Source organism: Lemur catta, chromosome 1 (genome assembly GCF_020740605.2).
Source record: "Lemur catta isolate mLemCat1 chromosome 1, mLemCat1.pri, whole genome shotgun sequence".
NCBI classification, from domain to species: Eukaryota; Metazoa; Chordata; class Mammalia; order Primates; family Lemuridae; genus Lemur; species Lemur catta.
In genome coordinates this window covers 112,001,995-112,026,985 of record NC_059128.1, presented here as the reverse complement: position 1 = coordinate 112,026,985, position 24,991 = coordinate 112,001,995, and the positions used below count along the sequence as shown (strand labels likewise).

Here is a 24,991-nt window from a genome sequence, read left to right as displayed (position 1 = left end):
CTGCAGGAGTACGGAGCCATCAGAAGGGGGCCACCAGGGATTTACAGCCATGTTTGTCTCCTAGGGCTGCTGTAACTAATTATTGCTAACGAGGTAGCTTTAAAGACCAGAAATCTGGCTAGGTGCAGTGGCTCACGCCTGTAATCCCAGCACTTTGGGAGACTGAGGTGGGTGGATCGCTTGAGCCCAGGATTTCAAGACCAGCCTGGACATCACAGCAAGACCCTGTCTCTACAAAAAAATGGAAAAAATGAGCCAGGCATTGAGGCGCGTGTCTGTAGTCCCAGCTAATTGGGAGGCTGAGATGGGAGGATCAGTGAGCCCAGGAGTATGAGGTTGCAGTGAGCTATGATCATGTCCCTGAACTCCAGCCTGGGCCACAAAGTGAGAGTCTGTCTCTTTACACACACACACACACACACACACACACACACATGCGCACGCGCACACACACAAAAAACAGAAATTAATCCTTCTTTGCCTCTTTGTAGCTTCTAGTGGCTCCGGGTGTCCTCTGGCCTGCCTTGGCTCGTATCCGCGTTACTTCCATCTCTGCCTTTGTCCTTACTTTTGGCTTCTTCTCCCAGTGTCTCTCTGTGTCCTCTTGTTTTCTTACGAGGACACCGGTCAATGGCTTTAGGCCCTGCTCTACTGTGGCCCAACCTCATCTTGACATGATTCCATCTGCAGAGACCCTGTGTCCAAAGGAGGTGGCATTCAGAGGTTCCAAGTGGATGTGAACTTTTGGGCGGGCACGTTGTTCAACCCAGTGCACAGTCTGCCAGGGTGGGGTCTGCAGGCGGACCCTTCCGATCATGGGGCTGGCAGGACAGACTGGATGTCGCCCACGAGTTCCAGGCTGGGACTTAGGTGCCTGCCCTCTCTCGTGCCTTGAATCCGAGATGAGGGTAGAATATGTCGAGGCGGAAGTCCATAGCAGCAAAGGGCTGGTATGGGCCAGGGCAGGGACCTGGGGAGAGGTGGCAGAGGTGACGCAGACCAAACACCTGCTCATGCCTGTTAGGTGGGTCCAGGGACACCTGCCCAGTCTGGGAATCATATCAGGCAGGTGACAGCTGTAGCAGAATGTAATTGGAGAGTGTATTGGTCAGGAAGCCCAAGGGTGACAACATCCACTGCCCAGAGCCCAAGTGGCCTGTCAGAGAGTCAGATGGTGGCCTCCACGGGCTGCCCAGAGTCTGCAGGTTTGAAGGGGGCTTCACAAGGGAAGGCAAGGGTGGGAAGAAGGGCCTCCCAGGCAGACGGAGTGTCACGTGCAAAGGTGTGGTGACACGACAGAACAGGTCACCTGCAGACACACAAGCATGTGGGTGCAGCAGGAGCTCAGGTGCCACTGTTGGAAGGAAGGTGGGGGCAGGCGGGAAGGTCTGGGGTCTAAACCGAAGAGTCTGCATCTCCTGGTGAGGGCAGTGGGCGTGGTTGGTGGCGTCCAGGCAGAGAAGAGATAACAGAGGTCCCGTCTGTGTGTGGGAAAATCACACTGCACAGGCAAGTGGCAGCTTTTACCCCAGCGCCAATCAAAGTGGAAGGAGGGAGATGGCCGAGGGACCCATTAGAGGCGGCTGGGTGAGGGCTGGGCTCCAGGGATGAGGAGGTGTCCCCTCGGGGTGGGTGGTGGGCACCTGGCTCGCAGCCCCAGACCCAGCCCTGGTCTCCTTTGCCCAGCCGACTACCAGGTCCTGTGCGGAAACCAGGCGCCGGGCTTCGTCACTGACATCCACACGGGGAAGCCCCTCGGTGAGTGTCCGCCACCCGCCACCCGGGTCCCGCTTGCCTCCCCTCACCCCCCCCACACCTCCAACTCCCCAGGAATCCTGACCCCAAAACATGTCCTTTCTTGACAAACAGTGAGAGTATTTTTATTAAATTGTTACTCGTTTTTTTAAATGATGGTAAAATAGTCATGACATAAAATTTACCATTTTAACCATTTTTAAGTGCATGCACATGGCTGTGGAATCATCACCACCCTCCACCTCCAGAATTTTCTCATCTTCCCAAATTGACACTCTGTCTCCATGAAACACTAACTCTCCATCCCCCTCCCCAGCCCCTGGCCCCCACCATTCTACTTCCTGTCTCTGTGGATCTGAGGACTTCAGGGACCTCCTGTGAGTGGAATCACACAGGATTTGTCCTTTTGTGACTGGCTTATTTCACTGGGCATAATGTCCCCAAGATGCATCTGTACTGTAACAGGTGTCAGAGTGCTCCCTGTTTAAGTTAAGGTTTCGGGCCAGGTGCAGTGGCTCATGCCTGTAATCCCAGCACTTTGGGAGGCCGAGGTGGGAGGATCACTTGAGGCCAGGAGTTCGAGACCAGCCTGGGCAACATAGCAAGACCTCATCTCTAAAAAAAGAAAATAAAAAAATTAGCTAGGCGTGGTGGTGCGAACCTGTAGTCCCAGCTACTCAGGAGGCTGAGGCAGGAAGATCAGTTGAGCCCAGAAGTTGGAGGCTGCAGTGAGCTATGATGGAGTCACTGCACTCCAGCCTGGGTGACAGAGTGAGACCCTGTCTCAAAAAACCAAAACAAACAAACAAACAAAAAACCCCACATGGTTTTGCACAATTTAACACCTGCATGCCTAATTTCAACTGCGCAGTGTTTAATTGATAAACCCATTTACAGTTGTTTTAATCCCACAGATGTATTCTTATTTCAAAAAAATCAGAACCTAGCAGGTAAAACTCACCTCCCAGTCGCCACCTCTGATCTGTCCCTTTTCTCTTCTCTAGAGGTTTCCATGCTTTATGCCTGGAATATTTCTTTTATTTTTTTAAAAGACCAGATCACTTATAAATGCACCTGGAATCTTTCTTTCTGGTTTTTCCTTCATGTGTTACACACAGTTACCACCACTGCAAACATATGGCATTGTTTTCTGAGAGTTTTACATAAATTATGTGATACCCAACATATTCATCTGAAACTTGCTTTTTTGCCCAAAACGTGTCTGGAAGAACCAGCTAGGTTACTGTTTGCAGCATGGCCTCTCCTTTTGCCTTACTTTGGAGTATTCCGTGGCGTGGATGCATCCCAGATCGTAGGCAAGGCCTCCACGGGTGGACACTTAGGTTATGCGTGTGTGTGTGTTTGTGTGTGTATGTGTGTGTGTGTGTGTGTGTGTATACACATAGCTACTTATATAGAACAGCTTTACTGAGATATAATTCTCATACCATACACTTCAGCCATGCAAAGTGCCCGACTCAGTGGTTTTTAGTATATTCACAGAGTTGTGCAACCATCACCTCAATGTGAGGTCAGAACGTCTTGATCACTCACAAAGAAACCCTGTCCCTATGAGCAATCACACCCTCCCCCCCACCCCGCCTGGCCCCTAGCAACCAGTAATCAACTGTCTGTTCCTATGGATTTGCTGTTTCCTGTACACAGAGTCATACAGTATTTGTTTTTTTGTGTGTCTGGTTTCTTCCACTTAGTGGAACATATTCAGGGTTCATTTGTGTGGTAGCACGCGTTGGGGCTTCATGCCTGTATTTTATTTCTGAAGAATACACCGTGGTATGGACACCACCTATTTTGCTATGCGTTCATCAATGGATGTTTCCAGTTTCTTGCTAGATACTGTCTCATACAGCAGGATTTTTGAGGTGTGTGGCCACAACATTATCCCCAGACTGCAGGGCTGATGGGTCCCTCAGTTCAGGGTCCCCAGAAGTCCCCGGGGGGCTGGGCTGCCCCTGATGACTTGTGCCCTCCCCAGACATCGACGAGTGCAGAGAGATTCCCGCCATCTGTGCCAACGGCGTCTGCATCAACCAGATCGGGAGCTTCCGCTGTGAATGCCCCACGGGCTTCGACTACAACAGCGTCCTGCTGGCCTGCAAAGGTGCCACCTCTCCCCTTCGTCCCCAGCCCCAGGGTCTGGGTGGGATGCTGGCCCCCCCCACACACACTGTGTGATCTAGGTGAGTCATTTAAACTCTGTGAGCCTCAGTTTCCCCATCTGTGTAAGGGGGCTGTCACCTTTCCGAAGGGCCTTCGTCTCACAGAAGCACCTTCACTCTAGTTCTGGCTGCTTCCAGAACCGGTCCAAAGCAGGGGTCCGCTGTAGAGGTGGGCTTCTCCTTCAGCCCCCCCTCATTTGCTGTGTTTGCCCAGATGTGGATGAGTGTGGCAGCAGGGAGAGCCCCTGCCGGGGGAATGCCGACTGCATCAACATCCCTGGTAGCTACCGCTGCGAGTGTGCCCCAGGGTACAAGCTGTCGCCAGGCGGGGCTTGCATGGGTGAGCAGGGGCCCCAGGGAGGTGGCAGGGGAGACCCCAGCAGGGCGAGGAGCAGGGAGGAGGAGGAGCCGGGCTCTGTCACCCACTGTGACCTGGGTAGGACATGGCTCTGCCTCTGTCAGGGTCACTCTCTTGTCTGGACTAGTAGAGGCTGCGGGGGTGCACAGAGAGCATCTGTTAACAGGACGGTTATGGGCCAGCCGCGGTGGCTCACACCTGTAATCCCAGCATTTTGGGAGGCCAAGGCAGGAGGATCGCTTGAGCCCAGGAGTTTGAGACCAGCCTGGGCAACATAGCAAGACCCCATCTGTACAAAAAAATTTAAAAATTAGCCAGTCGTGGTGAAGGCATGGGAGGACTCAGGCAAACCCTTGTGGGGTGGGGGAACACCACACTGCCTGCACCCCCAGGACGGAACGAGTGTTGGGAGATCCCGAATGTCTGTAGCCACGGTGACTGCGTGGACACGGAGGGCAGCTACATGTGCCTATGTCACCGTGGCTTCCAGGCCTCAGCGGACCAGACTCTGTGCACAGGTGAGGGTCCCTCCTCTCAGGCCAGGCTGCCTGGGGCCTGCACCTCCCCTGGGGGAGTGGAGTTGGGAATGGTGCTTGCGTCCATTCTGGTTCACAGACAGACCCAGGTTTGAGTCCTGACACTAAGATCTTGGGTAAATGACTTATCTGCCCCCATGCCTCAGTTTCCCCATCTGTAAAATGGGTGTGGTAAATAGTACCAGGGTTACTTCCCAGCTCTCACCCATAGGGGTCACTACACAGCCATCTGGGCAGGGCTGGGTGCAGGGAAGGCGGCGTCACCACCCACCCCAATGCCCTGGGTGGGTGAGATGAGCCAGACTCTCGGGCTGTGTCCTGGCAGATGTCAATGAATGTGACCAGAAACCATGTGGAAACGGGACCTGCAAGAATGTCGTCGGCTCCTACAACTGCCTCTGCTTCCCAGGCTTTGCGACAACACACGATGGGGATTGTGTGGGTGAGCTGGCTGGGGTTGGTGGGCAGGCCTCGATGTTCTCCACTGAAAAGTGGGTCTGTGACCCAAGGGTACTCCTCAGAAATAAAAGATCTTGACCCAGGGACCCTTTTGGAAGATAATCTCAAAGGTTGGAATTTCCTTTGAAAATGAGTCAACCATAGTTCTCCACACTCCTTCAGTGACCAGGTGCCAGTCAGAGGACTTTTGGGGGGCTCTTGCCAGAGCTGAGGCTAAAGTTGATGGGAGGCAGATGGACGGGACAGGAAGGGAGGTGAGAGTGAGACCTGGGTGGTGTGGCACTACCCAGTTTAGTGCACTGTCCAAACAGCATGGACTCCCAGGTCAGACAGTGTGAGTTCAAATCCCAGCTTTGCCACCTGCCAGCTGTGTGGCCCTAGACAAGTCAATTACCTCTCTGTGCCTCAGTTTCCTCATCTGTAAAAGGGAGATTAATGGTAGTAACCTACCAGACCAAGTATCAGACCAAATAGACTTCTCAGCAAGGAATAGCGATAGAGAGAGGTGTTATATATTGAACAAGGGATCAATTATTCTTAGAGAAGACATAATCAAAATGCATATCCAGCCTGAGCACGAGTGAGACCTCATCTCTATAAAAAATAGAAAAATTAGCCAGATATGGTGGCGTGCATCTGTAGTCCCAGCTGCTGGGCAGGCTGAGGCAGGAGGATTGCTTGAACCCAGGAGTTTGAGGTTGCAGTGAGCTATGATGCTGCCACTGCACTCTAGTCCAGGTGACAGTGCAAGATCCTATCGCAAAAAAAAAAAAAAAATACGTATGCATCTAGCAACAGAGCTTCAAAACATATGAGGTCGTAATTGACAGAACTGAAAAAGAAATAGATGAATCCACAATTATAGTTGGTGACTTCAGTATGCCTCCTTCAGTAATAAGGAGAACAAGTAGACAGCAAATCAGTAAGGATGTAGAAGACTTGAACTGCCTTGGATTGTTACTTATAGAACATTCTAGAGCACACATTCTTCTCAAGTGCACAGGGACATTTGCCAGGGAAGATCATATTTTGGGCCATATAACAAATCTTAACAAATTTAAAAGAATTAAAGTCACACAAAGTAGGTTCTCAGAATGTAGGGAATGGATGTAGAAATCAATCACAGAAAGATGCCCAAAAAGTTTCCAAATATTTAGGAATTAACATACTCTTAAATAACCCATAGATCAAAGACAAAATCATAAGGGAAATTAGAAAATATTTTGAAGTAAATTAAAATGAAAGCACAACAAATCAAAATGTGTGAGGTGCAGCTAAGAGAACACTTGGAGGCAAATTCATAGCATTAAATGGTTATATTAGACAATATCAGTACAAACATCATAGAATAGTTGGAAGGTTAATATACAGAGTCTGGTACACAAGTGCTCAATAAATTGAAGCCAGTGCCATCAACTCAACTTAGTTGTGTACAGAAGTGCAAGGGAGGCTTAGTCCACTCAAGCTTTGTGGGTGACCCCACCTGCCCATTTCCCTTCTGCAGACATTGATGAGTGTACTACTCTGGTGGGGCAGGTGTGCCGATTTGGCCAGTGTGTCAACACAGCTGGCTTCTTCCACTGCCTCTGCCAAGATGGCTTCGAGCTCACAGCAGATGGAAAGAACTGTGCAGGTGAGTCTTCCCACGGTGCTAGTCCCATGTGTCCCTGCTCCATGGGTACATGCAATTGTTACTACTGAGTGAACATGGTTCCATTTAATACCCATACATTTATGTTAAGGTATTAAAAAAAAACCTCATTGTCATGGGGTTTGTGGTTTAAGGTGAAGCTGTCTTGAGAATGTTTTCCAAAGTATGTTTTCCAAAGTAAGGAATAGTAGAGGTGCTAAATGAATACCTCAGAAACCAGGAGAGGAATCTGCATGTAGCACCAGATTAGGAATCTTCCCTCTTGAATACCATCTGGCTCTACTTATAATCTCACCAGGGCTAAATAATCCTTCCCCCGCCATCCTTTCTGTCCTGAGTCTCAGCCCTCCCCTGGAGCCAGGATTGCCATGGACAGAGCTCATCCTAGGGCCCTCGGCCATCACGCAGTGACTGCAGGTGTTAGTCCCAATCACAGGTAAGCCTCCGACCTCCTGGCTGGCACTGGGACCCCCCTTCTTCCTCTCCACAGACACCAACGAGTGTCTCAGCCTTGCGGGAACCTGTCTGCCAGGCACCTGCCAGAACCTCGAGGGATCCTTCCGCTGCATCTGCCCCCCTGGTTTCCAGGTGCAGAGTGACCACTGCATCGGTGAGTGTCCAGCTCCACCTCCCAGCCCTGGGGCCAGGGAGGTGCCTCTGGGCTTCTGTCTCTCCATCTGTAAAATGGTAACACCAGCTGGAGTTGTGGTGAGGTGGACTTAACACAGCTTCATACACTATTATCATCGCTGTGATTTTTCCTGGACTTACTGCTCAGGGCTTTCTCTCTGGGGCCCACAACCTTCCTTGTGAATCCTCCAAAATGGGCATGGATGTAGGGTCTTGCTGTACCTCAGAGCATCCAAATATAGAACTCCTCACTCACCTAGTGGTGGTCAAGGGCTGGGCTGGCCTGAACTCCCCTGGTGTAGTCACCCATGTGAGTGACTTTGTACAATGCAGACTGACCTGGGCCAGTCTACCCTGATCCACTCTGGTCCATTCATCCACTTGGGCTAGGCTTGTTCATTGCGATCTAACCTGGACCAGTCTGGCCTGAGCAGATGGGCTAGGCTTGTTCATCGTGGTCTAACCTGGACCAGTCTGGCCTGAGCAGATGGGCTAATCTAGGCTAACCTGAACCAGTCTGGCCTGACCACCTCTAGTCCAGTCTTCCGTTTGGGCTAGCCTTGTATAATCTGGGCTAACCTTGACCATTCTGGTCTGGCCTCTTCTGGTCTATTCTATCTGAGCTAGCCTGGCACACGTGAGCTAACTCCATCCAGCAAAGGCTAAATGTTTCCAGTCTCTGTTAGCTTTGTACGGTTTTAGTTTCTAACTTGAACTTTTCCTGACCATGACCCTTACTCTGGAGACACCTTCTGGGAGAGCCCCACATACGTGCACCGTGACCACTTCATGCTGTGGCTGACACTGAGCCCTCAGGGCCCCTGCCCCACTTCAGCCCCTGGACCCTTCCGGGCTGTGTATCCACTTCATCTGCTCCTCTTCACAGCTGAGGTCCCACTTGCACCCCCTCCATCTCATGTCCCTGCCCCTGCAGACATTGACGAGTGCTCAGAGGAGCCCAGCCTCTGCCTGTTTGGCACCTGTACCAACAGCCCTGGGAGCTTCCAGTGCCTCTGTCCACCTGGCTTTGTCCTCTCTGACAGTGGGCACCGTTGCTTTGGTGAGTCTGGGGCCCAGGGAGCACATGGGGCTTAGGGTGGGAGGTGGGGGTTGGGAAGGGTCAGATCCCCCAGAAAAGAGGGCTGTGGCTTCTTGCATGTGTCCAGGAGCTCTGACACGCCAGAAGTGTTTCTCTGCATTAGTGGGTCTATCCTAGTCACTTCCTCAGAGGCCTAATCTGGTCTATTCTGGGCTAGCCTGGGTCCCCTTGATTTAAGTTGTCTTGTATTGGCCACAGCCATCCTCACTGGGCTAGTTTTGTCCAGTCTGAGCTAGCCTAGACCACTCTGAGCTGGTTTCATCTCAACTGGGCTAGGCTTGTCCAATGTGGGCTAGCCTCACCCAACTTGAGCCAGCCTGTTCTCTCACAGGTTAGGGGCAACAAGGGTGAGAATAGAGTCCACATTCAATTCAACCAGTATTTGCTGTTCTGGGGAGGGGGCAGTGACAAGCCAAACCCCTGGTTGCCCATGAGGACTTCTCAGTCTGTTGGGAGTCCCAGGCTGAGGAATGGGGGCTTGGGGTCTGAAGTTCAGGGTCCTCTGGTTCTCTGGAATCAGCTGCTTTGCCTCTCCAGGAAGGGCCTTCTGGTCTAAGTGAACCAATGGCGAGTATGGCACAGGGATACCCTATAGCAGTAAAGTGGGATGGGACATTTCTGCAAGGAATTCCTAGCTGTCTAGCTAAAGTCCCAGGGCAAATCTTCATTGGCCCAGAGTGGGTCACATGCCCACCCTCAAGCCAATCACCATGGCCAGGGGCATGGTGTGTTCCGATTGGCCACTGGTAGGATCAGCACCACCCATTAACCAGGTCTAGGGTGGGGGTGGGGCAGAGGGGCAGGTGGCTCTGCTGATGGCTCCTAATCAGGGTAACGGAGCCCCCCACCCCACAGACACACGGCAGAGTTTCTGTTTCACCCATTTCGAGGCCGGAAAGTGCTCGGTGCCCAAAGCTTTCAACACCACCAAGACCCGGTGCTGCTGCAGCAAGAGGCCGGGGGAGGGCTGGGGTGACCCCTGTGAGCTGTGTCCTCAGGAGGGCAGTGGTGAGCACCCCACCCCTGCCCAGGGTCCCCGCTCATCATGTGCTCCCTCCTTCCTCGCTCATTCTCCCCTCGCCCTTCCCTGCACACACTTGGGAGTCCTGGGGGCTGACTCTGACTTGCCTCCCCCTTTCCGTGTCCAGCTACCTTTCAGGAGCTCTGCCCCTTTGGCCACGGGGCAGTCCCAGGCCCAGATGACTCTCGAGAAGGTGAGCCCCTCAGCCCTGTCTCTGCTCTCCCAGGGTCCCCCAGTCCCAGGTTCCCTCTGAGACATGTGGTGGCCGTGGACCCCGCCAGCCTGGAGCCTGGGCTCTTGTCCCCAGGGCCTTGACTGTGACCGGAGTGCTGGGGCCCACACGGTGACAGGCTCTGTGTCTGCAATCCCCGCCGCCCACAGATGTGGATGAGTGTGCGGAGAACCTTGCTGTCTGCACTAACGGTATGTGTGTCAACACTGATGGCTCCTTTCGCTGCGAGTGTCCTTTCGGCTACAGCCTGGATTTCACAGGCATCAGCTGTGTGGGTAAGTGACCAGCCCTGACCCAGCCTCTGCCCAGGAGAGGGAGGAACAGAGCAGAGAGGGGCAGGCACCCCCAAGTCAGGGTCCCATCCTCACCCAGTGCCTCTCTCCTGCATTCACTCATTCCCTCCCTCACCCTTCACTCCCTCAACTCATTCATTCACTTATTCACTCTCTTGCTCACTCATTCATTTGCTCCCTTCCTCATTCATGCACTCACTCACCCACACATCCACCTGTGTACTCACTCGCTTGCTCACGTAACCATTCCTTCACTTACCCGTTTATTTACTTTTTTCTTTCTTTCTTTCTTTCTTTCTTTTTTTTTTTTTTTTTTTTGAGACAGTCTCACTCTGTTGTCAGGGCTAGAGTGCCGTGGCATCAGCCTAGCTCATAGCAACCTCAAACTCCTGGGCTCAAGCAATCCTCCTGCCTCAGCCTCCCGAGTAGCTGGGACTACAGGCTCGTACCATCACGCCTGGCTAATGTTTTTTATTTTTAATAGAGACAGGGTCTCGCTTTTGCTGAGGCTGGTCTCGAACCCCTGAGCTCAAATGATCCTCCTGCCTCGGCCTCCCAGAGTGCTAGGATTACAGGCGTGAGCCACTGTGCCGGCCTTATTTATTTTTTAGAGATAGGGTCTTGCTATGTTGCCCCAGCCACTCTAGAACTCCTGAGCTCCAGTGATCCTCCTGCCTCGGTTTCACTTATTCATTTAATCACTCATTTATTAACTCCCTTGCTCACTCACTCATTCACTCACTCTCTCATTGAGCATATCCTGCTCAGCTGCCCCCTAACCGGCAGGGAGGTGCATCACACCTGGCCCCATCCAGTCTGTGGCAGTCAACAGGGAGGCAGACAGGATAATACTGAGGATGGGGGACTCTCTGCAGGCGCTGACCCCACCATTTTACCCCACCCAGACACAGACGAGTGTGCTGTCGGCCACCCCTGCGGGGAAGGCACATGCACCAATGTCATCGGAGGCTTTGAATGTGCCTGTGCTGACGGCTTTGAGCCCGGCCCCATGATGACCTGCGAGGGTACGACCCTGCCTGCCCAGGACCCGGGCTGTGTGATGGGGACGCCCGCCTGGGGGCCAGCCTGGGGGAGCGGCGGGGGTTCCACAGGGAGTCCCCACCCAGCCGACACCTCCCCTGGACCCCCCAGACATCGACGAGTGCGCCCTGAACCCGCTGGTCTGTGCCTTCCGCTGCCACAACACGGAGGGCTCCTACCTGTGCACCTGCCCTGCTGGCTACACCCTGCGGGAAGACGGGGCCATGTGCCGAGGTAGGCCCTGCACAGGCAGGACAGGGGTGACAGCACATGCAGCAGTGCCTGAGACATTGTGTGTGGGCATCAAGTTATTGGGGTTGCTACTAAATATCCTGCCATGCGTGCAGAACAGCCCCCCACCGCGAAGAACCTTCCTGTCCCAATGTGCATAGTGTGAAGAGTGGGAGACCCGGGGCTGGGACTCGGCCCCTCCAGGGCTGGTTCAGGGTCAGTGTTCCAGGGCCTGACAGTCACAGACCCTGACTTGGGCAGGGGATGCGCATTTTGGGGGGCAGTTCCTGACTCCCTGGACTTCTTGGAGGCTGGGGCTGGACAGGGGCTGGGGCCTCCCCTCCTGGGAGGGACGGGCACCTGGCAGGTCTGCAGGTGAGCTCCACCTGCCGTGGGGTGCCTGGCTTTGGCTGACTTCTGTCCCTGGTCCTCCTGAGATGTGGACGAGTGTGCAGACGGCCAGCAGGACTGCCGTGCCCGCGGCATGCTCTGCAAGAACCTCATCGGCACCTTCGTGTGCATCTGCCCCCCGGGCATGCGGCCCCAGCCCGGCTCCGGGGAAGGCTGCACAGGTACCGGGGCGCTGGCACTTTGCAGGGGGGAGTGCAGGGAGCCCCCCAGTGGAGGGGAGAAATAACAGCAAGAGGGCGTGGGCTGACCCACGGGGACCTTCGGGGCTGTAGGGGAGGCTGGCCTGGGGGCCGTGGCTTCCCTGCCGGCCTGCGTCATCCCTCCCGCCCCAGATGAGGACGAATGCCACGCCCAGCCCAGCCTCTGCGCCGACGGCCACTGTGTCAACACGGTGGGCAGCTTCAAGTGCGACTGTGATGACGGCTTCCAGCCCAGTCCCACCCTCACCGAGTGCAATGGTGAGTGTGGCCAGGCACAGGCAGGATGGACGCTGCCCCCTGCCAAGTGGCACTGCCACCCGTCCCTCCCGCTGCGTGGGAGCTCCCCGAGAACCTAGGGCACCCAGGGGGTTGCTGAGCCGATGGTAGTTGCACATGTCCACTGCACACCCCTTGGCCCTCTTCTTTCTGTCCGTTTGGTCACACCTAGGAAGAGCAGGCCACCTCCCCCTGCCCCATCTCCCACACTCCTCCAACCCCAGAAGCATCACACTCTGGAATGGGCCCTCCGTAGGTGTCCCACTTTCTAGGAGCTGACCCCAGTGGTGCCAGCTGCCCTGTGTGTCTGGATCCCTCCTGGACACCCCTATCCCCCAACACCCTCTCAAAAATGCAGCTTGCCCCAAAGCAAGCCCAGCGTCTTAGCCCCCAAGCCAGCCTCCTGGAGTAACCTGTGGCCTCCCGCCCGTTCTCCGCAGACATCCGGCGGGGACCCTGCTTCTCCGAGGTGCTGCAGACCGTGTGCCAGGCTCAGTCCAGCAGTGGCGAGGCCGTCACCAGGGCCGAGTGCTGCTGCGGGGGCGGCCGGGGCTGGGGACCCCACTGTGAGCTCTGTCCCCTCCCCGGCACCTCTGCCTACCGGAAGCTGTGTCCCCACGGCTCAGGCTATACCGCCGAGGGCCAAGGTGGGTGCCCCCAACCCTGCAAGCCTAGGAGCAGGGGAGTTTGCTTGAGGTCATGTGTCTGTCCCCTAGCAGGTGTGAGATGCTCTGTGTGTGTGTGCATGTGTCTTTGTGCTAGCAGGTGTGTAAACCAGTACGTGTGCCCTGTATATGTGCATGAACTCAGCTGTCGAGGGAGCAGGTGTATGAGCTGCCATGTGTTCTTTGTTTTTTGTTTTGCTTTGTTTGCTTATTTTTCTTGTTTTAGAGACAGGGTCCCCCTCTGTCACACAGGCTGGAGTACAGTGACACAATCATAGCTCACTGTAGCCTCCAACTCTGGGGCTCAAGCGATCCTCTCACCTCAGCTTCCCAAGTTGCTGGGACTACCAGCGCCACCACCATGCTCAGTTTTTAATTTTTTGTACAGATGGGATCTTGCTATGTTGCCCAGGTGCCTGGCCCGTTCTTCATTCTTTGTGTGTGTGGGAGCCAGTGTGTGTTTTGTGTATGTGTGTGTGTGTGTGAGTGTGAGTGTGTGTCCTTGAGTGTGTCACTGAGGGTGAGAAAGGTTATCCCAAGTGACCAGCGGTGACATTGCTAGGCCTGGGGAGGAAGCACCTTTTCCAGGGTATCTCTGAGGGACTGGGGGGCCCCCAAGTGTGTGTGTTCCTATGTCTGCAGGAGCATCAGGGCTTGTGGCTGTTGTGTGACATTGCACGTGTGCTTGTGTTTCCCTGTCTGTGTTGGTGCTGTGAGGATGTGTCACTGGTGAGGCTGGAGGGTGGACATGTGACTCCCTCCCGCGGTGGGGGATGGCATTCCCAGCGCTCAGTGGAAGGAGCTGGCTCAGGTGCAAGTCGTGGCTTGTGGCTGGCATCCACATGGGCCGGGGTACATGGAGGGGAAGGAAGGCTGGCTTGCCTCCAGGGACAAGGCTGCTGGGCAGATGGAAAGAGGCATGCCCTGGTGGCCTGAGGTGCCAGCCAGCCAACCCCAGCCTCGCCTACCCTGCTTGTCCCTAGACGTGGATGAGTGCCGTGTAATCGCTCACCTGTGCCCCCACGGTGAGTGTATCAACAGCCTCGGCTCCTTCCGCTGCCACTGTCAGGCTGGGTATGCACCAGACACCGCTGCCATGGCCTGCCTGGGTGAGCCCCGCCCCTGCCCCTTGCACCCCTGGCCAGGCCCAGCCCCTCCTTCGCTTCCCCTGTTTGGGCCACTTTCCTGGTGTTATTTCTTCCTTTTAGTTTTTATTAATGCATCCTGAGATTTTCGGTTACGTCTTGTAGCAGGTATTCCTCTAAGTTGGGGGAAGGGGGGGCAAACCAGGCTGAGGGCTGAGTCTGGCCCTCTGCTTGTTTTTGTAAATAAAGTTTTATTGGCACACAGCCATGCCTGTTTGTATATTTACTCTCTATGGCTGCTTTGCTAATACAAAGACCACCTGAAAAACCAAACATACTTGCTGTGTTTTTACAGAAAAAGTGTCAGTTCCTGTGTAAGTCCACAGATTCTGGGTGGCAGGGATCTGGGTGGAGACCCCAGCCTCTGAGACCCCCCCACCAAGGAATGTCTGTCTGACCCACCCCCGTGCATCTTGCTGTCTCCCCCAGATGTGGATGAGTGTAGCCAGGCCCCCAAGCCGTGTACCTTCCTCTGCAAAAACACCGAGGGCAGCTTCGTGTGCACCTGTCCCCGCGGCTACCTATTGGAGGAAGATGGCAGGACATGCAGAGGTGACATCCTTCCCCCCATCCCACCCTGTGTCCTCTAAGGCTCTGTCCCATCCCCCCCAGGGCACATCCCGTGTGGTCTCGCCCCCTTCCACTTGCATGGAGTCCAGCGCCACCTCCAAGGGCTTTCTCCTGCTGCCCTTCTGCCTGGAGGTGGCAAGAGCAGTCGCCGGGAAGCCCTGGAGTCCCCGCCAGGCCCTGCCCTGAGCCCACTGGGACCGTCTGTGTCGCAGACTTGGATGAATGCACCTCCAGACAGCACAACTGCCAGTTCCTCTGCGTCAACACCATCGGCGCCTTCACCTGCCGCTGTCCCCCTGGCTTCACCCAGCGCCACCAGGCCTGCTTTGGTGAGTGACCTCTGCCCCTCACCCAGTACAGGGATGCAACCCCGACCTTCATGCTTTTGTTCACCGTAGAAGTACCAAGCACCTGGTCTGCGCCATACATTGTTGAATTAGGGTGATCGGAACAAAGTCCGTCCTTCCTACCTGCTTGCATCCTGGTGGCATCTGGAACCTCCTGCCTCCTTCCTTGCCCTTGGGAGCCAGGGGGCCCTCTGACCTGGACCCAGGGCAGCTCCCCTTGCCCTGGGCCACAAGGGCATCTGCTACTGCCATTGCTTCTTAGAGCCTTGTGGCCCCCAGGGAACTAGACTTCCCCCAAGGGCCAAGCTCAGCCAAAGGTGACTCCATTATGGTTCCCACTAATCCACTCATCCAGCAACTGCTGAGCACCTACTGTGTGCCAGGCAGTGCTCCTGACCAAAGGGCAGCAAACTCCAGCCTGCCAGCAGAGGCAGGCCCCCTGCTGTCTTTTGTTAATAAAGTTTTATTGGCACACGGACACACCCACTTTCTCACCTATCACCTCTGGCTGCTTTTGCTCTACTGTGGCAGAGTCGAGTCTCTCAACAGAGCCCTTTACAAAAACAGAAACAGTTTGCCCAACACCGTTAGAGAGCCCCCAGGTACAGCCATGAACACAAGAGGCAGAGCCTCCTATCCTCACAGGACTTCCCTGTAGCAGAGAATCGGACCCGAAACAGACATAATGACAAGTGAATGCAATAGCATGTTAGAAGGTCACACATGGCATGAAAGAAAGAAAAAGTAAAAGCAGGAGGTAAGGAAAGAAGGAGAGAGCTTCAGGTTTTGGGGTGTTTTTTGTTTGTTTGTTTTTTAGAGACAGGGTCTCACCCAGGGTAGAATGCAGTGGTGCAATCATACCTCACTTAACCTCAAACTCCTGGGCTCAAGCAATCCTCCTGCCTCAGCCTCCTGAGAAGGCAGTTTTAAAATAGGGATCAGATGAAGTCTCATCAAAAGGGGACATTTGAACAAATATTTGAAACAAGATGCATTCCTCTTTTTCTGCAACAGTAAAGTTTTTGGACTAGCTGCATCACCATGGTTGTGTGCCAATAAAACTTTATTGATACAAACAGGCAGTGGGCCAGATTTTTGTACTGTGGGGCCCCAGTTTGCTGATGACTAAACTAGAAAATCAAACTTGCACGACTACAGTAGCCCACCCTGACAGTTGGTTTGCTTTGCTGAACGCAAGGGAAAGAAACTGCAGGTGGTGCTAGACGTTTCTTCCTGGCAGGAGTCTAGAGCTAGTCTCTGTGGCCCCTCAAGTGACAACTCAGGCACTCTGGCAGCTGCAGGAGCCATACCCACTTAGAAGTATCATGTCCTCAATACCTGTTATACCCAAAAGAGATTCCACATCCCCACAGGGATATGCCTAGTGTCAAGAATCTCTATACGCAGGGCCAGGCACAGTGGCTCACGCCTGTAATCCCAGCACTTTGGGAGGCCGAGGCAGGAAGATCACTTGAGGCCAAGAGTTCAAGACCAGACTGGGCAACATAACAAGACTCCATCTCTACAAAAAATTTAAAAATTAGGCAGGCACAGTGGTATATACTTGTAGTCCCAGCTATTCAAGAGGCTGAGGTGGGAGGATCGCTTGAGCCCAGGAGTTGGAGGCCACAGTGAGCTATGATCTCACCACTGCCCTCCAGCCTGGGTTATAGAGTGAGACCTCGTCTCTAAAACAAACAAACAAACAAACAAACAAAAAAACCAACTCTGTACTCAGGAAAGCCAAAACCAGGATTCTCCATCAGGAATTTACTGTTCATTTTCTAGAACCCCAGTCTGAATGCAGTTTCTGAGCCTTGGGCTGTCACCACAGTAGCCAGCCCCCTGGTAACCTGTCTTAGTCTGGGCTGCCGTAACAGACACCATAGACTGCGAGAGTGGGATTGGGGTTTGGCCATTCATATCCAAAAACTTGCAGCTACTGCCCTCTGTGCCTCCCGTTCTACTTTTGGGAATTTATTCTAAGGAAATCATCACAGAGACACACAAAGATTTACCTAGTCTTCATATGGATTAAAATAGCAAAAGATTAGAAAAATCCAAGTGTCTTTTAATCAGCAGTTAGTCAAATGAAACAGAGAAAATCTGCACCAACCAAAAATGAGGTGACCATTAAAAATGACACATGTGGCCAGGCGCGGTGGCTCACGCCTGTAATCCTAGCACTCTGGGAGGCCGAGGCGGGCGGATTGTTTGAGCTCAGGAGTTCGAGACCAGCCTGAGCAAGAGCGAGACCCCGTCTCTACTAAAAATAGAAAGAAATTATCTGGCCAACTAAAATATATGTAGAAAAAATCAGCCAGGCATGGTGGTGCATGCCTGTAGTCCCAGCTACTCGGCAGGCTGAGGCAGGAGGATCGTTTAAGCCCAGGAGTTTGAGGTTGCTGTGAGCTAGGCTGACGCCACGGCACTCACTCTAGCCCGGGCAACAAAGCGAGACTCTGTCTCAAAAAAAAAAAAAAAAGTGATACATGTAAGCATGCTAAGAATATTTAAAGACATGGAAAGATGTTCATGGAACATTAAATTAAAACAAATAGGGAAAAAAAACCCATACACTGGGTGGCTTAAACTACAGAGATTTATTTTCTTAGTGTTAATTTTTTCCTCTTTTACTGGGCAGTCCTAAGCCTTTTACATAATTAGGTTAATTTCTCACAAAAAAACGCAGTGAAGTGGGTATTATCATCTCCTTGTCACAACTGAGGAAACCACGGTACAGAGAGGGTGAGTGAGTTGCTCCAGGTCACACAGCTTCGAGGCAATGGAGATGAGATTCAACCAAAGTCCTTTATGGGCGCCGTCTCAAATATTGGTGGCAATTCTGTGATGTGGGAATGGTGATGGATCTCATTTCACAGAGGGGGAAACTGAGGCAAAGAGAGAGAGTGAGGGACTTGCCTGAAGCCACACAGTGGGTCAAGTTTTGGGACACGAGTCCCTTAACCACCAGGGAACCCCTCCCAACTCTGTCCTCTGCAGACAATGACGAGTGCTCAGCCCAGCCTGGCCCATGTGGCACCCATGGTCTCTGCCAGAACACCCTGGGCAGCTTCCGCTGTGAGTGCCATCAAGGCTTTGCCCTGGACAGCTCTGGCCGTAGCTGTGAAGGTACAGCCTGGCTTTGGGTGGTGCCCAGGGCTGGTGGGGGGCAGTCCCGAGGGCTGCCTGGCAAGCCTTCTCTCCCTCTCTCTGTCAGATGTGGATGAATGTGACGGGTCCCATCGCTGCCGGCACGGCTGTCAGAACAAGCCAGGGGGCTACCGCTGCGGCTGCCCCCAGGGCTTCACCCAGCACTCCCAGTGGGCCCAGTGTGTGGGTGAGTGTCGGGGGCTGGAAGGAAGCCAGGCCCCCAAGGCTCTGTCCAGAGCAAGTGACTAGGAATCATCTCCTCCAAGATGTTGTGACAAGCACAACTATCTAAAGAGGAGGGCTCACACTGGTACTTCCAGCACTTTGGGAGGCCGAGGTGGGAGGATCGCTTGAGGCCAGGAGTTTGAGACCACCCTGGGCAACATAGCAAGACCCCATCTTTAAAAAAAAGAATTTTTTTTTTTTTTGAAAGCAAGAGAGAGAGAGAAATGCTTTCAAGGAAAACCACAAGGTTTGGGGCAGGGGTAGGCGGTGTCAGGGAGTATAAATGGGGGTGGGGCAGAAAGTCCGAGGTCTCAGGGTGAGCTTGCTAAAGGCTCTGACATTGGACTTGGGCTCTGAAAGGGGAGTGTTCCAGGTGGAGGGTTCCAGGGGGTGTGAAGGCCACCCCCACTCTTCCCCTGTGTCCTCCTCTCCCCTCCTCCCCACCCGCCCACCTGCAGATGAGAACGAGTGTGCACTGTCGCCCACCGCCTGCGGGAGTGCCTCCTGCCACAACACACTCGGAGGCTTCCACTGCGTCTGCCCCTCTGGCTTCAGCTTTGACCAGGCCCTCGGGGACTGCCAGGACGTGGACGAGTGTGCCGGACGGGGCAGCCCCTGTAGCTATGGCTGTGCCAACATGCCCGGCGGCTTCCTGTGTGGCTGTCCCCGAGGCTACTTCCGGGCTGGGCAAGGGTGAGAGACTCGAGTGAGGCAGGCAGACTCCATGCCCTGCGAGCATGTACACACGTGCACAGAGAACTGGGCAGCGCCTACATCCGTGCACACACAGGCTCCACCACTAATGCGTAATTGTCCACACAGTGTACGCCTGCGCCAGCATGCCAGGGCACCCTCATGCATTTATGGATCCCAGCATGCACACATGTGTGTGCCCGTGTCATTACCCCAGTATGCATGCATGCTCCCACGTGCCCACATCGGGGGGACACTCGAGTACCATTGGTACATCCTGGTTTGCACAGGTGGAAGAGCACACATCAGCAGCCCTCTGCGTGTGCTGGCCCCACTGTACACATCCCCAGGCACACTCGTGTAGGTTCACGCATTGCAGTAAGCACACGTGTACTTGCATGAGTCATCCTCCATGTGTGCACATACGTTGGTACACACTCACGCCCCTGGGTACACTGAGGCACATTCATCCATCCCAGCATGTGCATGTCATCTCCCTCCTGTGTTCACACCTATGCCACCCAGGCGTGCACAAACACACACCCCTATGTGGGTGCACGTGCGCTCATGCACACGGGGCCATACCAGCACATACGCAGAGGTACATTTGCACACGGGCGTTTGTGGCATGGCTCAGAATGGAGTGGAGGGGGATGGCTGGGAAGGTCCCACCAGCCTGACACTGAAGACCCACCCACCCTGCCCGTCCTGACGCAGGCACTGTGTCTCCGGCCTGGGCTTCACTCCCCAGGACGTCCCGGACGAGGAGGAGCTGCTCTCCCCCGAAGCCTGCTATGAATGCAAAATCAACAGCCTCTCCCCTCAGGACCGGCCACGGCGCAGCACCCACGGGGACCACCAGGTGACATGAGGGCTGCATGTTGGGGAGGAGGGGGGACAGGGGACAGGTTGAGGGTGAGAAAGAGGCTATGGATCCGGCTAAGCCAAATTAGTCCTCCAAAAAGAGCACCAGACTCCACGTCTCCCACCTTGTCCCTATGTCATGGTACCTGCCTGGGTCTTCTCGTACTACTCCCAGGGGTTCCCTTGGGGGATGTGGGGGCCACACATCCCCTGCCTCCCTCCTGGTGATGAGTCAGACACCTCCCACACAGACCCCGTCCGGGCTGGGGTGCTCCCTGTGCCTCCCTTGTACAGCACTTGGAGGCAGGAGAAATACCCGAGTCCCCCCAACCCTGCCTGCACCCTGGAACCTGTCATCCCATCACCTCCTGGCTGGTGAAGCCCTCAGGGCCCCTGTGGATTTAGCGCCAGTGGGTCCCAGAGCAGCCAGTGTCACAGCCTCTGCCCGGTAACTCCACCTGTCTCACCTCCCCGCACATCCCTCAGGGCCGTTCTCACAAACTTTTAGCCCAAGTCCAAGCCCCTTCCCAGTCTGAGCTTTGGCGAAGTGAGTGCTTTCCTGGGAGCAGAGGCTCCTTGTAGCAGCCCCCACCTGGCACCCACCTAGCTTCTGCCCTTGCACCCCCTTCCTGTGCCTGAGGTGCCCCTGGAACTCCCGTACCTGCCTTGTCTCTGGAAACCTCAGGGGTCTTCCCTGTGTGCCCATCAGTCATAGCAGAGCAGGCTTGTGGCTCTGTCCTTCCAGCAGACCACCTGCTGAGGGTACACAGGGAGGGCAGTTTTGCCACAAATTCGAGCCAAAGAGTCCCTGAGGCCACTGTGGGTCAATCCCTGTAGCCATCACCCAAGGGATCTGAAAAGTAAACATTTATTAAGCACCTGCTGTATGCAGGCATTGCTCCAAGCACTCTGCATTCCCAGCCTCTCAATGTTTATAACCACTCAGGGAGCTGTAGATGCTACAGTTACCCCCATTTTACAGATGGAGAAACTGAGGCTCAGAGGTTCAGTCACATGGTCAGAAGAGATGACTCAGGGATTCCATAGCTACCACAAACACAGCCTTCTCTTTATGAGCAATCGGGTCTTTCTGACCAGGCGTCCTGGGCTCTCTGCAAGTCACTGCCTTCTGAAGTCATTGCTTGATGTCATTTCCAAAAAAAAAAAAAAAACCTCATCGCTGATCATGGAAGCCATTACCCCAAGCTCACCCCCACTGTAGACAACTCGGACCCAAACTCCTTCATTCCACAGATTTTACTGAACACCTACTATGATGCCCTGGGTGCTGTTACGGAGCAACAGCAAGCTAGAAAAAGAAAAGATCCTGAGACAGATAAGACATCAATAAGTAGAACATTTAGGCCAGGCGCGGTGGCTCACGCGTATAGTCCTAGCACTCTGGGAGGCCAAGGCAAGAGGATCGCTCGAGGTCAGGAGTTTGAGACCAGCAAGAGCGAGACCCCGTCTGTACTAAAAATAGAAAGAAATTAGCTGGACAACTAAAAATATACAGGAAAAATCAGCCGGGCATCGTGGTGCATGCCTGTTGTCCCAGCTACTGGGGAGGCTGAGGCAGAAGGATTGCATGATCCCAGGAATTGGAGGTTGCAGTGAGCTAGGCTGATGCCACTGCACTTAGCCTGGGCAACGGAGTGAGACTCTGTCTCAAAAAAAAAAAGAGTAGAACATTTTTATCATATTTTATAACACACGGTACATAGGATACATGATAAATGCTATGGGACAAACAAACCCAGAAGTGGGATTGAAGTGTTGGATCTGAGAGACTTTCAGTAACAGATGAAATGTGAATGTATTGCCCCACCCTCTCTTTCCCTCCAGTTATTTTTTGCCCCCTTGCTGGCAAAACTGTGGCTGCATATATTATCCCTTAGTTACTATTATTTTCTGTAAGCTTCACAAGGGTAGAGCGCTAAGTCTGTCTGATTTGCTGCCATCTGGCTGGGCATGGTGGCTCACGCCTGTAATCCCAGCACTCTGGGAGGTCCAGGTGGGAGGACTGCATGAGCTCAGGAGTTCGAGACCAGCCTGAGCAAGAGTGAGACCCCGTCTCTACTAAAAATAGAAAAAATTAGCCGGGCATGGTGGCGCATGCCTGTAGTCCCAGCTACTCAGGAGGCTGAGGCAGGAGGATTGCTTGAACCCAGGAGTTTGAGGTTGCTGTGAACTAGGCTGATGCTACAGCACTTTAGCCTGGGCAACAGAGCGAAACTCTGTCTCAAAAATAGATAAATAAATAAATAAATAAAAATAAAATGATTTATTGCCATATCGCCAGCTGTTGGTACTCAGTAAGAGTGAGTGGAGTGGTTGCTAGGACTCCTGGGGTGGGTACAGGTAGACTTGGGTCTCTAAGGGCTATGCTTAGTGCCTTTGCCTGCAATACCCATGGACTGCCAGAAGGTGTCAGTAAGTGCATGAGTCGTAGTAACACTCCCAGGGAAGGAAGGATGGAGCTCTCCAGTATTGCGGGTCTGGGGAACAGGGACAGTGTTTGCTTAAGAGTGCAACAGCAAAACTCTCCATCAGCATGTAAATGAGGCAAAACAAACACAGCACTGCCAGGAGCAAAGGGGAAGAAAACACAGATAACCTCCCATGAGATCAGATACGTCATGTCACCCACCCCGGGGTGGTCTGCCACTGAGGCTCTCTGGCCTATTCAGGGCCCTGTCCAGCTGCCAGGACCAGGAAGGCCCCTCTAACAAAGAGGTGCTTGTGTTCTGCATACAGGGGGCTCTCAAAGAGAGCCAGATGCAGGAAGTGCAGCGGAAGCTATCGGGTGGCCCTTCTGTCTGGTCCTGCCTGGTGTATATTTCTTTGACTGTCAGCTCTGGCATCCTTTTTGGGGGCAGGCTTCTGCTGAAAGCCCCTTGTTGCTAACACCAGACATCACTGGATGCCTCTGAATAACCTTAGGGCTCTGGGACCCAATGCCATCGGACTGACACCTGGCTGATGGTCCCCTGTGGGCAAAAACTCGGGTCCCTTGGCCCAGGCTGACAGAGGCTCTGCCCAAGGCCCCTCAGCCCAGACTAGGGGTCTGGATTCATTGTGTGTAAAAGTGGCCACTTACCTGCCTCTCTTTGCTATCACCTTAGAACCAGCCCAAGCTAACCGCTGGCTTTGTGGATGGAAGGGGGACACAGAAGCCGAGGCAGAGGGCATTTAATGTTCTTCATTTTAGAGATCCAGTAAAGGTGCCTCTTTATTTTTTTATTTATTTATTTTATTTTTTGAGACAGGATCTCGCTCTGTTGCCCAGGCTGGAGTGCAGTGGCGTCATCATAGCTCACTGCAGCCTCGAACTCCTGGGTTCAAGCCATCCTCCTGCCTCAGCCTCCCACATAGCTGGGACTACAGATGTGCACCACCATGCCTGGCTAATTTTTCTATTTTTGGTAGAGATGGGGTCTTGCTATGTTGCCTAGGCTGGTCTCGAATTCCTAGCCTCAGGTGATCCTCCAGCCTCAGCCTCCCAAAGTGCTGAGATTATAGGCGTGAGCCACACCGCGTAGCCCCAAAAGTCTCCTCTTTGACTTTGACCATGAATGACCCCGGGCCCCTACCCACAGAATCCCGATTCTCCTAGGCTCTGACTGCCCGCCTGGTCTTTCTCTCCAGGTAAGCTTGGCTACTCTTGACTCGGAGGCTCTGCTGACATTGGGCCTGAACCTCTCACGCCTGGGCCAGACCGAACACATCCTGGAGCTGTTACCAGCGCTGGAGGGCCTGGGGGGCCGGGTCCGCTATGTCATCACACGTGGCAGCAAGCAAGGTTTCTTCCGCATGCATCACCTCCGTGGCATCAGCTCCCTGCAGCTGGGGCGTAGGAAGCCGGGCCCTGGAACCTACCAGCTGGAGGTGGTGAGCGTGGCAGGGCCCCGGGGTGCCCAGCCGGAGGGGTGGCCAGGACCAGGGGGCCAGGCCTTGCGGCTCAAGGTGCAGCTGCAACTGCTCTAATTGGGGAGAGCCTCGATGGGCCCCGGAGCTCCCATGCCACCCAGAGGAGGAAAATTCTGGAACTGGGAAGAATTGCTGCTCAACAGCAACGGCTGGCCAGGTGAAACCCCAAACCTCAGGAAGAGTGAAATGCTACACTACGACCTCAGGCGAGCCCTGCCTTTTCCCGGGCCTCTGTGCCAGCCCGGGGGACCCCAACGCTCCGTCTTTCCTGGAGACAGCAAGAAACTGCAGTGTGCACCCTCCACCCCACAGCCAAGGTCAAGGAGAGGCCCTGTGGTCACTGTATCCATCTCAGGCTTAAATTTCTGTGCTGCACTGCAGCTCACCCAGGGGGTCCGCAGGACACGGGAACGGGCTGCTGAGGTGGGCGCGGGCTCGTCCCTCAGAGCACAAGGGCCTGCGGTGCCCTGACCCCACACAGAGTGATTTGCAGTGGCGTTTGCCCTCCCCTGGGGCCCAGGCTAGGGTTCCAAGGATGCTTTTATATCAGAAGTGGAGATAACAATAAAGTTATTTTGGGTTAAGTCTGCCTGCCCCTTGGCAAGTTCTAGAATTAAGTAGACACTGCCATCGGCAAGGCCAGGTAAGGTTCGTGCGTGGGGGAAACCGGAGGCTCCGTGGGTTCCCCAGTAAGGATAACAACAGATCCTTTTGCAGTTCGTAAACGTGACAGTTGGGTTTTCACGCGCATGTGTCGGATGTGCCTCCCTAAAACCTTGTTCTGACATCGGCATGTTACCTGTCTCATATGAAAAGGATAAAAACACACTTCCTGACCACGTACTACCCAGCAGACACCACTCCGAGTATTTTACGATTATTGATTCCTTTGGTTGTGGCTACAACCCCAGGGAATACATGTTGTTTATAAATATTACCATTCCCATTTTACAGGTGGGAAAATTGAGGCTCGGAAAGGTTAAGTGACATAGCCAAGGTCAGGCCAGGTTGAAAGTCAGGCAGTCA

General features: G+C 53.9%; 1 protein-coding gene and 1 non-coding gene across 2 annotated transcripts in view; both read left to right on the top strand.

The window, feature by feature from the left end:
- The window catches only part of FBN3 (fibrillin 3), a 56,296-nt gene extending 32,274 nt beyond the window's left edge, over nucleotides 1–24,022 (top strand). Inside the window, exons 40-63 of the mRNA XM_045549513.1 lie at nucleotides 1,687–1,758; nucleotides 3,752–3,877; nucleotides 4,150–4,275; nucleotides 4,686–4,811; nucleotides 5,155–5,271; nucleotides 6,793–6,921; nucleotides 7,430–7,549; nucleotides 8,504–8,629; nucleotides 9,524–9,676; nucleotides 9,817–9,882; nucleotides 10,071–10,196; nucleotides 11,120–11,239; nucleotides 11,367–11,489; nucleotides 11,924–12,058; nucleotides 12,230–12,355; nucleotides 12,814–13,020; nucleotides 14,022–14,147; nucleotides 14,613–14,735; nucleotides 14,966–15,082; nucleotides 18,104–18,232; nucleotides 18,321–18,440; nucleotides 18,937–19,171; nucleotides 19,889–20,033; nucleotides 23,684–24,022. Coding sequence (XP_045405469.1) covers nucleotides 1,687–1,758; nucleotides 3,752–3,877; nucleotides 4,150–4,275; nucleotides 4,686–4,811; nucleotides 5,155–5,271; nucleotides 6,793–6,921; nucleotides 7,430–7,549; nucleotides 8,504–8,629; nucleotides 9,524–9,676; nucleotides 9,817–9,882; nucleotides 10,071–10,196; nucleotides 11,120–11,239; nucleotides 11,367–11,489; nucleotides 11,924–12,058; nucleotides 12,230–12,355; nucleotides 12,814–13,020; nucleotides 14,022–14,147; nucleotides 14,613–14,735; nucleotides 14,966–15,082; nucleotides 18,104–18,232; nucleotides 18,321–18,440; nucleotides 18,937–19,171; nucleotides 19,889–20,033; nucleotides 23,684–24,022 — 3,332 coding nt within the window. The remainder of the gene's footprint in view (nucleotides 1–1,686; nucleotides 1,759–3,751; nucleotides 3,878–4,149; nucleotides 4,276–4,685; nucleotides 4,812–5,154; nucleotides 5,272–6,792; nucleotides 6,922–7,429; nucleotides 7,550–8,503; nucleotides 8,630–9,523; nucleotides 9,677–9,816; nucleotides 9,883–10,070; nucleotides 10,197–11,119; nucleotides 11,240–11,366; nucleotides 11,490–11,923; nucleotides 12,059–12,229; nucleotides 12,356–12,813; nucleotides 13,021–14,021; nucleotides 14,148–14,612; nucleotides 14,736–14,965; nucleotides 15,083–18,103; nucleotides 18,233–18,320; nucleotides 18,441–18,936; nucleotides 19,172–19,888; nucleotides 20,034–23,683) is intronic.
- A 648-nt stretch (nucleotides 24,023–24,670) lies between these two features.
- Nucleotides 24,671–24,774, top strand: LOC123630959. Its single transcript, XR_006732885.1, has one exon. It is a non-coding gene; the product is annotated as a small nucleolar RNA U13 (small nucleolar RNA).
- Nucleotides 24,775–24,991: the final 217 nt, after the last annotated feature.